Below are 14,476 nucleotides of genomic sequence, written 5' to 3'. Positions count from 1 at the left end.
AAGCCAGTGGAGTTGGTGTAAAACAGTGTTCGATGGGAAGCCAGTGGAGTTGGTGTAAAACAGTGTTTGATGGGAAGCCAGTGGAGTTGGTGTAAAACAGTGTTCGATGGGAAACCAGAGGAGTTGGTGTAAAACTGTTTGATGGGAAGCCAGTGGAGTTGGTGTAAAACAGTGTTCGATGGGAAGCCAGTGGAGTTGGTGTAAAACAGTGTTCGATGGGAAGCCAGTGGAGTTGGTGTAAAACAGTGTTTGATGGGAAGCCAGTGGAGTTGGTGTAAAACAGTGTTCGATAGGAAGCCAGTGGAGTTGGTGTAAAACAGTGTTTGATGGGAAGCCATTGGAGTTGATGTAAAACAGTGTTTGATGGGAAGCCAGTGGAGTTGGTGTAAAACAGTGTTCGATGGGAAGCCAGTGGAGTTGGTGTAAAACAGTGTTTGATGGGAAGCCAGTGAAGTTGGTGTAAAACAGTGTTCCATGGGAAGCCAGTGGAGTTGGTGTAAAACAGTGTTTGATGGGAAGCCAGTGGAGTTGGTGTAAAACAGTGTTTGATGGGAAGCCAGTGGAGTTGGTGTAAAACAGTGTTCCATGGGAAGCCAGTGGAGTTGGTGTAAAACAGTGTTTGATGGGAAGCCAGTGGAGTTGGTGTAAAACAGTGTTTGATGGGAAGCCAGTGGAGTTGGTGTAAAACAGTGTTTGATGGGAAGCCAGTGGAGTTGGTGTAAAACAGTGTTTGATGGGAAGCCAGTGGAGTTGGTGTAAAACAGTGTTTGATGGGAAGCCAGTGGAGTTGGTGTAAAACAGTGTTTGATGGGAAGCCAGTGGAGTTGGTGTAAAACAGTGCTTGATATTTCCTGTCCTTCCTTTCGCCGACCCCCATCTGAAAAGATGTTTTTTTTTCCAGGGATCCCTCCAGAAGCAAGGATTTGAGTTAAAAACGTCCGCTCTGAAAGAATTATATATTCAAAGATCTGCGTCACATTTTCACGATTTTTCAAAAATAGCAGATCTACAGGCTCGTATCGCGGCACCTGGTGCCCCGCTATGAGCTTATAGATCTGCTATCTTTCAACGGCTAAAGTATGACCTAATGCGCAAAACACCAAAAGGGGTTCCCGTCCAGAATGCCTTAATGATTGTCACTGTTGTCGTTGAAGGTGTAATTACGGTATGATAGCTGTCGGCGTTGAATGATTGTTTGCGGCGGTGTGAGTGAGTGAGGGGCAGAGGCGGTTGATATTTCTATGTAGGCGGGCCGGATGGTGTTGTTGATGTGGGTGTGGAAGGATATAGGGTGCTATCGAGGACAACACCCAGACTCTTCTTAACCCTGAGGGCAGGGGGAAACCCAGGAGTGGTCTATGGTGAGGGTGAAACTGGGTTGCTTGGTGAGTGTGGATTTGGAACCAATGAGGACTACGCCAGTTTTGTTTTTGTTTGCAGAGCAGGGCACTAGCTGACCTAATGTTCTTTAAAATGTTTTTCTTGTGGCTTTTTCCTTTATTATTTTTTTTAAATAGAGGGATAGGCTGACAGGAAATGGGGAGAGAGATCGGGGGGGGGGGTGACATGCAGTAAAGGCCGTCGGGATCGGGAGTCGAACCCGCGGCACACTGCCAGACTGGGTTACCAGCCAAGGTGCCTGGACCGCTGAGCCACGGCCCAGTGACCTAATGGTCTTTGATCACAAACTCTGTGTAAGCCTCAGCACCCTTGGAACATTACTAGACGTCAAGACGGCGATACAAAAAAAAAATCCAGTATGGGGTCTTCATCAAGGGGTATAATTAATTGGAGCCCTTGTCAGTCTTCTCCACTGTCCTTGGCATTGAACTTAGTCTCTGGATCTTTCTCTGTGCGTAGCTGATGGGGCTCTCACGACCTCAGACTGGAGCTCATGTTTAAATCTTTTATATGTATTGTATTCAGGAGGGGGACTTGATCCGTATGATTCTCTCTTAGCACAGGATTGTCTTACATTCTTTCAAAACTATGACTATATGCGTCCACTTCCGCTGACCTTAATTGTGTGTGTGTGTGTGCGAGAGGTATCTCACGTGTGTGTGTGTGTGTGTGTGTGCGAGAGATATCTCACGTGTGTGTGCGAGAGATATCTCACGTGTGTGTGTGTGTGTGTGTGTGTGTGTGTGTGTGTGTGTGTGTGTGTGTGTGTGTGTGTGTGTGTGTGTGTGTGTGTGTGTGTGTGTGTGTGTGTGTGTGTGTGTGTGTGTGTGTGTGTGTGTGTGTGTGTGTGTGTGTGTGTGTGTGCGCGCGCGAGATATCTCACGTGTGTGTGCGAGAGATATCTCGTGTGTGTGTGTGTAAGAGAGAGATATCTCGTGTGTGTGTGAGAGAGAGATATCTCATGTGTGTGTGTGTGTGTAAGAGAGAGATATCTCACGTGTGTGTGTGTGTGTGTAAGAGAGAGATATCTCACGTGTGTGTGTGTGTGTGTGTAAGAGAGAGATATCTCACGTGTGTGTGTGTGTGTGTGTGTGTGTGTGTGTGAGAGAGATATCTCACGTGTGTGTTACCTAGATATAGAAGGGTTGAACATGGGACAACACACATGTTTTGTTTTCACCATTTAAATAACTCTACTAAAGAGCTCAGAGCTGCTGATGGTGTCTGCAATAGAAGTGAGTCACGGTGCAGGACGGCATGCAGATTCCAGCCAGCCATTATTATCATCACACCTCTTTTGTTTATACCGTTATTATGAGGCCAAAAACACCACATTCTGCACGGCCACGCCCCCTCGTTCTGTATGGCGTATAATGAGTCCCGCTGCAGATCCGTCCGTGTCATGTTGATGAAAGCGTCAGCGGCAGTGAATGGAGCTCTCCTTAACCCATGTTTGGCGGGAACCCCTCTTGGTGTTTTTAGCATTATGTCATACTTTAGCTATTTAAAAATAGCAGATCTACAAGCTCGTAGCGCGGCACCAAGTGCCGCGCTACGAGCTTGTAGGTCTGCTATTTTTTTTAAATCGACGAACGACTGACATAGAAACACAGCTTTTTCAGAAAACTGTCAGGATGTAGAAGACATTTTTAGAATCTGATCTCAGGTCAAAATGGGTTAACCCATTTTTGGCGGGAACCCCTCTTGGTGTTTTTAGCATTATGTCATACTTTAGCTATTTAAAAATAGCAGATCTACAAGCTCGTAGCGCGGCACAGAGTGCCGCACTATGAGCTTGTAGGTCTGCTATTTTTTTTAAATCGTGAAAATGTGGCGAAAATCTCTGAATATATATTCTTTCAGAGTTTCAGTTTTTAACTCAAATCTTTGCTTCTGGATGGTCCCTGGAACAACATATTTTCAGATGGGGGTCGGCGGCCAATTGCAGATAATGTTTGGGGTCCTTGAGAACCTATTGAGAACCACTGATATAGAAACATGAGGTTTTTCAGAAAAAAGACATTTTAGAAATGTCGACGTCAGGCCTAAATGGGTTAACCCAGTTAGGACCCAGAGCAGATTCTACTGAATGTCTTCTAAATAAAATCAGGACAGTTTTCTGAAAGTGTTTCTATATCAGTGGCTTTTTAACTATTTCATGTCAAGGACCCCAGAAATTGTATTTGGCCGCCGACCCCCATCTGAAAATATGTTTTTTTTTCCAGGGATCCCTCCAGAAGCAAGGATTTGAGTTAAAAACGTCCGCTCTGAAAGAATTATATATTCAAATATCTGCGTCACATTTTCACGATTTTTCAAAAATAGCAGATCTACAGGCTCGTATCGCGGCACCTGGTGCCCCGCTATGAGCTTATAGATCTGCTATCTTTCAACGGCTAAAGTATGACCTAATGCGCAAAACACCAAAAGGGGTTCCCGTCCAGAATGCCTTAATGATTGTCACTGTTGTCGTTGAAGGTGTAATTATGAAAGCTGTTTGGCGTTGAATGATTGTTTGCGGCGGTGCTTTCGGGCCTGGGTGTCGCCTCGTTTCGTTTCCAAACCCCCCCCCTCTCTCTCGCTCCGCGCTTATGAAAGGAATTGGCGTGGGTCGACGGCTGTCACCGGGTGACCCGTTTGAACGATGACAACGTCTACCCCATTGCTCATATCTCGCAGCTCATCGTCTGAACGGTCGTCATTTTTGTGTCGCAAATGACATGCCCCCCCCCCCCAACCCCCGTTAATGGAGCATCACACCTAGGTCGCCGACAGCCAAATGGAATATTGAAAAATGGCTTTATCTGCGCGGCGTCGCGCGTGATATACCGACAACTCTCACATCAATATTAGCCTAGGAAGCGCCGAATGGAGAGGTGACACTTGTTTTGGTGTGTGAGTGAGTGGGCGGTTGTGCTGCCGCCATATCATGTCCTCCATAACGATAATGGGGCGTGGGCATCCGTCGGCAGACTGACACACACCGCCACCTCATTACCACAATGACCCCCACTGACACATTTAGACCTGAGGTCCAGTCTACAAATGACTTCTAAATCAGTTTTCTGGGGGGAAAAACGTATGTTTATCGAACCTTTTCATGTCAAGGACCCCCAAAATTATATGTATTTGGCTGCTGACCCGCATCTGAAAATATCTTGTTCCAGGGAACCCCCCCCAGAAGCAAATATTTGAGTTAAAAACGTTCACTAGTGCACAAGAATATATATTCAAAGAATTGCCACCACATTTTCAGGATGTTTCAAAAATAGCAGATCTACAAGCTTGTGGTGCCGCGCTCGGTGCCGTGCTATGAGCTTGCAGATCCGCTATTTTTCAACGGCTAAAGTTTAATAGAAAATGGTTAAAGCGGTTAAAAGCTATAAGGGTGACACAGATCTAAATCGGTTAATGTGATGCGAGCAGTTCAGAAGTCATGTTCTTTTATTTCTTTCATTTTTTCTTTCTCTCAGACGACAATATCCTGAATGTCATGGATGGAGCTCATTTGGACTGTGTGGTGAAAGGCCACCCTGCCCTGGGCTCTGTGATGCATCTCCTGCCAGAGAACATGCTGGTGTCTGGCCACCAGGACATCCCAGGACTGACGCCCTCTCCAACAGGTACATGTTGTTGTTGGGTGGCAGCAGGGACATTTGGGGCGGCGGTGGCTCAGGGGGTAGAGTGGCCGGATGGTAACCGCAAGGTTTCCTGTTTGAACCCGGGCTCCCCCAGAGTTAGTGTCGTAGTGTCCTTTGTTGGGCAAGACACTGAACCCCTAATTGCTCCCGATGTGCTGGTTGGTCCCTTGCATGGTTTCCGCCGCCATCGGTGTATGAATGTGTGTGTGAATGTGTGTAATGTAATGCACAATCTATGTAAAGTGCCTTGGATAAAGGCGCTATATAAATGCACCATTTGCCATTAACATGCACACATAGACATCAAAGGGGGCTTCGGCCCCTGCCCTTTTACCCGTCTGTAAAACAACTGCCCTCTCCAGACCACGAATGCAGCATTTACTGATGGAGAAAGAAATGCACATGCCCTCCTCTCCTTTCCATGCCACGTCGGAAGGAAGGCCGCAACTGCTTTTTTTCCAAAGTCTCCTGAACTTGAACACAGTATTTTGTGTTGAACAAATTTGTTTAGAAATCCATGTCATTACACCACATCTCCACTAGCTAAAGAGTGCATGGGTTGCGCCCCGAAGATAGCAGATCTACAAGCTCTCAACGCGTCGCAGCGCGACGCGTTGAGAGCTTGTAGATCTGCTATTTTCGCTATTTTTTTGTCCAAAAGTGCCCTCTTACGGGATTTCAGCCCCTGCCTCTCTAACACTGTACACGTCCCTGTCGGGTGGATTGTATGTACATACAAAGTCAATGCAAAGACGAGAATTGCGCGAACGGGCGCGGCGCGACCTGGCACGGTACAAACGGGACGAACCGAGGCGAATATATATATATATATATATATATATATATATATATATATATATATATTCAGGTCTAATTCCTCATGGGGGCTCGAGCCCCGCCGCCCCCCACGGAGTCTACGTCACTGACTGAGAGTGTGCAAAAGACTGAGAGTTCCCTGGACAGCACTTTGAGAACCACTGAGATTAGATTAGGTGCTGTAATGAAAACCCACAGTTTCAAAGTTTATTGAAGTTCATTCCAGGCAGAGGGCTCGAGCAGCAGTACATCCGAAGACCCCTTTTTTTTCTCCTTCCAAATTCAGTGCAGATTCTGGGCACTGATGAGGCCGTTATATCATGGGCTGTAAGATGGGTTCGACGTGATCTAGTGGAGTGTGAACCGAGGGAGCTGACGAAAGATTGATTCATAGATGAAGGTGTATCAGTGAAGCAGCCTAACCCATTTAGGGCTGACGTCGAAATTTAAAGAAATTTAAAGTCTTCTAAATCCTGACAGTTTTCTGAAATACTCTATGTTTCTATATCAGTGGTGCTCAATATTTCATGTCAAGGACCCCAAAAACTATATGTAATCGGCCGCCGGCCGCCATCTGAAAATCTGTTGTTCCAGGGACCCCCCCCCCCCCCAGAAGCAAAGATTTTAGTTAAAAACGTTCGACAGAATATATATTGTGCCACATTTTCACGATTAAAAAATAAATGTTTTTCAACAGCTAAAGTGTAACATAATGCTTTAAAACACCAGAAGGGGTTCCCGTTCGGAACGGGCTAAGGGCAGTCGGGGACGGCCGGTTCACTTTAGCATACAGATTGCAGTAATAATGGCTAAGTGATCTATAACGGGTAATAAATCTTCGCGTCTAGCGAGGTGGAACGGACATTCACAAATTAAATACCACCTCGCTGTAATCTAATACCGTGGCAGCGACTCATTTCTGCTTCTTTAGAAACCTCACTTAATAGTTTATTAAGCATACTTTCAAAATGTGGTTTATAGCACAGTTCTTCCCAACCACTGGTACAATGTACCTGTGCTGGTACGCGGGACTCGTCCCACTGGTACGTGTACCTGTGCTGGTACGCGGGACTCGTCCCACTGGTACGTGCACCTGTGCTGGTACGCGGGACTCGTCCCACTGGTATGTGTACCTGTGCTGGTACGCGGGACACGTCCCACTGGTACAATGTACCTGTGCTGGTACGCGGGACATGTCCCACTGGTATGTGTACCTGTGTTGGCATGTGGGACAACATGTCCCACTGGTACGTGTACCTGTGCTGGTATGCGGGACATGTCCAACTGGTACGTGTACCTGTGTTGGTATGTGGGGCAACATGTCCCACTGGTACGTGTACCTGTGCTGGTATGCGGGACATGTCCCACTGGTACGTGTACCTGTGTTGGTATGTGGGACAACATGTCCCACTGGTACGTGTACCTGTGTTGGTATGTGGGACAACATGTCCCACTGGTACGTGTACCTGTGCTGGTATGCGGGACATGTCCCACTGGTACGTGTACCTGTGTTGGTATGTGGGACAACATGTCCCACTGGTACGTGTACCTGTGCTGGTATGCGGGACATGTCCCACTGGTACGTGTACCTGTGTTGGTATGTGGGACAACATGTCCCACTGGTACGTGTACCTGTGTTGGTATGTGGGACAACATGTCCCACTGGTACGTGTACCTGTGTTGGTATGTGGGACAACATGTCCCACTGGTACGCGGGACATGTCCCACTGGTACGTGTCCCACTGGTACGTGTACCTGTGTTGGTATGTGGGACAACATGTCCCACTGGTACGCGGGACATGTCCCACTGGTACATGCACCTGTGTTGGTATGCGGTAGGGCATTCACTTCTAGTCATTTTTACTAGTTGCCTAGTTGCCTAGTTTACTAGTCGACTAGTTGTTTAACTACCTATTATGTAAAAAATAAAATAAATGAAAAAAAATAAACTTCTTTTTTTTTGGAAATAAATATTTGTACATTGAAAAACTGTGTACATGGTGACTATAACTATAATCTACCTGATTTTGACGCCTACAAAATCGGGAAACTTTTTTTTTTTTTTTATCAACTAGTCAACTAGTACCAACAAGGTCGACTAGTGGATTTACTAGTCGACTAGTAAACTAGTCGACTAGTTGCTTAGTGCCCTAGTATGCGGGACAACATGTCCCACTGGTACTTGAGAAGTGAATCCCAAGTTTTTCCGACCATGAATCTATAACCGTGCGTCACCAGGATCAATGATAGGGTCAATGACGATGATACTTTTTTAGCAGCGTTTTTCCGTCGGTTTTCCGAAAAAACGCGTCCAGTGTGCAACGTGCAACCACCTTTACCAGCCTGGACACATTATAGTTTTATTCTTTTGTTGGTTTGTTTCTTCTCTTCTTTTCTTGAGAGAAAAGTGGAGACTTTCACCCAGTGAATTAAGGCTCCAAGGATGGAGGTGGGGGTGTTTTTATTTCCTTTATTAACCCATTTAGACCTGAGCTCCATTCTAAAGACCTATGTTTCTATGTCAGTGGTTCTCTAGCCTGGAGCTCACCTATGCTTTCTATGGCATAGGCAGCTCCCGGCAGGATCCGCCGGCATAAACTGTGCGCAGCTGCTGGACATGAGACTAATTAATTAGAGCGACAGAGAGAGAGGAGTGTGTGTGTGTACGTGTGTGCGTCAATTTAACAAAGGTGCAGACGATCAGAAATCAGCAGAGAGTGATCGACGTTTGCACTACCCTATGCCGAATTGAAGTGGACTCGGACCCAGACTTTTTTTTTCTCCCTGGAAATAAAAACGTCTGGGTTTCCGAGGCTAGTGGTTCTCAAACTATTTCATGTCAAGAACCCCCAGAATCATATGCAATTGGCCGCCGAGCCCCATCTGAAAATATGTAGTTCCAGGGACCTCCCCAGAAGCAAAGATTTGAGCTAAAAAACGTTCGCTCTGAAAGAATATATTCAAACATTTCGGCCACATTTTAACCATTTTTCAAAAATAGCAGACGTAGCGCTCGTGCCGCGCTATGAGCTTGTAGATCTGCTATTTTTCAATAGCTAAAGTGTAACATAATGCTTAAAACACCAAATGGGGTGTTAGCATTATGTTATGCTTTAGCTATTGAAAAATAGCTTGTAGGTCTGCTATTTTTGAAAAATCGAAGAACGACTGACATAGAAACATGGCTTTTTCAGAAAACTGTCAGGATGTAGATTGTAGAAGACATTTTTAGAATCTGATCTCAGGTCAAAATGGGTTAAATGTGGTGCTACAAATCCCTCTGAGGCCATACAAATACATTTTAGTTGAGTTTGAGGTGATAATGCAGTCTGCACATTTTCACCTTTTTTTTTGTCCTTACAATATATGACCTTCAGCTTGATGAAAACACTCTCCCTTCTAGATGAACTGCACTGTGTTTTTATTGCAGCTATTATGGAGGAGAGATGCTTTTTGAAATGTAATAATGCATTTTGTGCCGTCTCGTACTGATAAGAACATTTGTGTGAAAGGAAAGGCAACGCAAAACAAAGGCAGACGAAACACCTGCACGGAAGCATCTGAAAAATACCGCAGAACCACCTAATCCACCTAATCCGCTCTCATCCGGTTTCGTTTTTTTCTAATGTCACTCATCATCCAAATGGAATCACAAGCATGCGGCTTCATACTGCAAACATGTCAGGGTATCAGATTCCTTCAATTATGTGTTCATTGAGGGTATGCGCGTGACATCATCATACCTGGAAGTTATGCGGGAACGCCCACTGAATGGCAAAAAACGACTTTCTGGCCTTGACAGCCCAACAGAAAAGTCCTGTCTGATTGCATTAAACCCAGGGTTTTCAACTGATTATGAACCAGGGACCCACCACCCTGACTGAGAATCAACCTGGGGACCACCACCCTGAATGAGAATCAAGAAATGTATCTGTCACTGCCCATTTAAGGCCCAGCAACTCTAATTTCATGGAACTATAGTTCTCCATATTCCTCTCTGATGACCTTAATCCCCTACTGGCATATGCCACCGGTCTCCTCCGGCCTTCTACTTCTTGAGACAGCACCACTCCCAACCCTTGATGGCTGGCATCTATCTCTACCGTGAAGGGCTTGGTGAAGTCAGCGTATGCCAAGACCGGAGCCGAGATTAACCTCAAGTGGCGAGTTGTACAAAACGGGTACAAAACGGGCTACTCCTGAAAACTTTAGAAGCCAATCGTAGCCAATCAGGATGGATAATTATGAGAAATCAAACAAATCACATGATCACATGACTATGGAGAGCATGTGTACCGATTTGCGTGAAATTTGGGTAAAATCTGAAGGAGTAATATTAGAAAATGTGTTTTACATATGTGGGCCTCCTGGTGGCGCTATAAAGAGAAGATGTGAAAAATTCCAGGCAAAGGTTTTTCCTTGGCCTCTAGGGAGTGTGCATACAAGGTTTTACACAGATCGGTGCAGTTATAGGTAAAACACAAATGTGAAAACTTTGGAGCAGAGGTTCAGCTCTGGCATACAGGGAGTGTGTGTGCAGAGTATGGCTGCGATCAAGCCAACGGTGCCAGAGATTAGCTGTTCACAGACGGACGGACGGACACACGGACGGACGGACGGAGTGCAAAACATACTCTCTCCCCATGCCTTCGGCCTGGTGGAGACAACTAAGAGACTCACCAAAGACAAACTGCTACAGCTGAGCACACACAATTAATACATAGGTGTGGGTTCTCAACCAGCATGTTCCTCACTAGAAATAACCACATTTAAATGACCTTTTAGTTACATTTGGATTAATCATACACATCTCGAAAACACCAATAAACACATCAACGCTAAAGAGAGAGAGAGAGATAACTTACACTTTAATAAATGACTGCACTACCCTCAGCGTGGAGACGCCCCAAACATAATATGTTAATATAATATGTTCCATTGTCATATTATGACAATGGCCAGCACTCCGTTCTCATTGCATCCCTCTGTGGAAACCATGACACGTTGCCTATACTACTAACAAATTATGATACACACATTATCCCAATACACAGTGCAAATAACCGGAACCAAAGCAATACCTTTTCAGTGCGAGTTGCTAACTCCCTGCCCGGTTAACTAAATATACTGCATGTCAAAATAGTTTGAAAATGCCAGCCTTTACTGCTTGGGACTTTGGTCTATCAGAAATTGAAATGTCTGCATGCAGTGTACTTAGAAGTACGTTTCCAAGCGGTGAATGTAATGAAGTCTGACAGTGCAGACACAATCATTGGGAGTCGGCGAGAGCTATATGTTGGCGGGGCCAAATCCTCCTCCATTTTTCCGGGTCTGTGAGCAAGCCGAGACCTAAGCCGCCTTTTAAGAATGCAGCCGCCGACTTGATATTCACAGTGCATACACAGAGCCGTCCACCTCCCCTCCCAGAGACAAGGGGTCTCATTGAAACACTGCGACGGACGGCTACAGTACATTACACTTTGAAGAGATTACAATCACACCCGCTATTTTCTTTTTTCTTTCCCCGCTCTGTTGTGTATCTGAAGGTGGGAGTGATTGCGAAGGCCCTTCCACTGCATCCGTTGGGCTGGAAGTGCTTTACCTCTCAATTGGATCGGATAAAGTTCACACAACATCCAATTGGAGGCTGTTTTGTGGTTGTTTTTGTCCCGAGAACTCGTATCTCCCCAACCTCTCTCTCTCGTTCACTCTTTCTCTCTCCAGCCTCCCTCTCTTGCTGTCTTATAAATATTCAAGACTGACTGGAGCAAGTGTTGTCTTTGCAAATAGAAGAATAGTAAAGAACTCTCATCACCACATGCAAGACAATCACAACATGATGGCTACACTATGATTGCAACTAATATTCCCCTCTTTCACACAATGGATCGGATAAAGTTCACACAACATCCAATTGGAGTCTGTTTTGTGGTTTGTTTTGTCCCGAGAACTCGGATCTCCCCAACCTCTCCCTCGTTCACTCTTTCTCTCTCCAACCTCCCTCTCTTGCGGTCTTATGAATATTTCAGTGGGTATTGGGCAGCTAGCTCACAGCAAATCAATGGAGCACTAATTCAGATGGAGTTTCGGAGGCTCACAGCAAATCCAGGTGACAGAGACTATAATTAAGGCATTGAAATGCACTCAAAGCGCCGAGCCTATAGCCCGCAAAACACCTATACTGCCAAAACAGGTATATATTGGTTTCTTCATCCAACTTTAAGAAAAAGCTATATGTTTCTACTGGTAGTGACAAAGGATGGCTTAGAGAGGGCTTGTGGGTTTGTGGGACACACACGCTCACAGACAAACGTGCACACGCGCGCACACACTTGGCGCAAATACACCAAGTGAAGATTCCCATGACTTCACCATTGTGAAACCTCCACCATTGTTACATTCCATTATAGTTTCGCGTTTCTTCCGTATACCAACAAGGTATTGCATTGTGACAAGGATGTCACAATGCAGCAGTACAAGCCAATAAAAAAAAAAAATCAGTATCGGTGTACCCACCTGCTGTGTGTGTGTGTGTGTGTGTGTGTGTGTGTGTGTGTGTGTGTGTGTGTGTGTGTGTGTGTGTGTGTGTGTGTGTGTGTGTGTGTGTGTGTGTGTGTGTGTGTGTGTGTGTGTGTGTGTGTGTGTGTGTGTGTGTGCGCGTGCACGCGCGTGTGTGCACGCGTGTGTGTGTGTGTGTGCGCGTGCGTGCGTTGCATGTCTTTCCGACCCAGCAAGACGAGCAGGGTTTCAACAACATCACTTCATCATCCTACAATGAGAGCATGGATATTTCAATTACCAAAAACAATGAATGAGACTTATCTCTGCCAGTCTCTTTTCCAACAAAGATAAAGAAAACTTTATTGTCCATTAAATTGACATAAAACATAAAATGCATCAACACCCAGCTGTTCCAGGCACTGGGCGTACAGGTGAACTATATGTCTGCAAGTCGGAGGACTGAAGGACCCTCACCAGATCTGATGGTCTCCACTAGATATGTGACTAGCTCTGAGAATTCCTGTAGGTGGGCAACTGGGCATCCTCTTCGGTTGAATGTTCCTCTTCCAGTCTCTTTGTGGTTGTGAGGTACGACCTCTCTCTATTGTACAGGTCTGCCAAGCATGCAGCATGGTATTGGAGCAATAACATCTCCACCACTGAGTCTTGCAAGAAGTGTTCCGTCATTTAAAGTTTGGGCACATTCATTAACTCTCTTATTGAGATTCATCGTCATAGCTTTCTTGTGAGTTCAGAGTATGCGTCACATCTGAAACATCTTTGGCTTTTAATGCTGGTTCTACTCCACTTGGTCTGGCATTCCACTGGGTGATCACTCTCTGCTTTTCGTTTTGTGGTTCTCACTCTCTCCAGTTTCGTGTTGTTGAACATAATGCGACAACCTTCGTGATATTGCGCCTTGTTCCTCCTCAGAGTTTATTCAATGTCACCACCAGGGGAATATTAGTTGTTGTTGTGATTGTCTTGCATGTGGTGATGAGAGCTCATACTATTCTTCTCTTTGCAAAGACAACACTTGCTCCAGTCAGTCTTGAATTTAGGCGGTCCTGGGTCCATATTAGACATCTTGGTGAATGGTAATCAAGGTATCACAGTATGCTCATTATCTGTATTCAGTGAAGAGGGATTATCCTTTTACCGCCATCATGCACAATAAGGTATGGGATACGACTAGGTTCGACAATAAAATCTACACCTAGCCTATCCAGTATAATTTAAGTCCCGTGCGATCTGTACACCATGTTGGTAAGACCATGAATAAGTCATGTATAGCCCCCTTACCATTGGCTCGGCTCTCCCGTGCTGGTACCCTGTCAATTCAGGCACGGTTGTCTAACTGAACATCATACATGGTACACTACATGTAATCTAGCTAAAAGATGCAGGGCTTATTAGACAACATTTGGGACACTGAAGTCATTATTTAGCTACACCCAACAAATTACTCAGCTGATACTGAACCCCATGCTGAGTTTCACAGGAGCGGTGCCACCAGTGTGCCCTGGCTGTACGTTGACACCCCCCCCCCCCACACACACACACACACACTAAACCTCCAACAATATTAAGTTATACACTACCATCCATTTTACCTGAGTCATACATAACACAAACCTCTAATTTAGCAGAATATTAGGATTCCGGGACTGATATATTGTACAAGGAAGCCAGTGAGTAAGTCTATGGGTCCAAATTTGGATTCTACATAGTGAACAATGTATGATTTGACACCAAGACCATTCAAATAGCACAAGTCTATGGGATTTTATTGCGAAATGCAATATTACTGTATTTTCAATGGCGGCCATCTTTAAAAATGGCCGCCATATTGAAATTTTATTTGGCACAATGGTTTTATCAAAAGAGCAATCCCTAAGGAGTATGTGTACCAATTTTGGTGCTTGTATCCGCAAGTGAACGATTATTTCCGCTATCTGCCCCGCTATAGAGCGTCGCAGTCCCGCCTCCTACCCTGGACCAGGAAATGAAACCCAATGCATTATTCTCATAGACATTTCTTAAAGTATTTATTTAAAGACGGTTACGCCGCGGACAAAGCCAACTCGAGTCGTGACAACTCATGACAACACAAACAA

General features: G+C 45.3%; 1 protein-coding gene across 1 annotated transcript in view; it reads left to right on the top strand.

Moving 5' to 3' along the window:
• nphp4 (nephronophthisis 4) overlaps positions 1–14,476 on the top strand; it is a 425,525-nt gene that overhangs the window by 141,544 nt on the left and 269,505 nt on the right. Inside the window, exon 5 of the mRNA XM_079525926.1 lies at positions 4,875–5,024. Within this exon, the coding sequence (XP_079382052.1) occupies positions 4,875–5,024 (150 nt within the window). The remainder of the gene's footprint in view (positions 1–4,874; positions 5,025–14,476) is intronic.

This window comes from Electrona antarctica (assembly GCF_951216825.1).
Source record: "Electrona antarctica genome assembly, chromosome: 2".
In the NCBI taxonomy this organism is placed as follows: domain Eukaryota; kingdom Metazoa; phylum Chordata; class Actinopteri; order Myctophiformes; family Myctophidae; genus Electrona; species Electrona antarctica.
The sequence above is the reverse complement of the archived record's forward strand: the minus strand, read 5'-3'. Positions and strand labels throughout refer to the sequence as shown.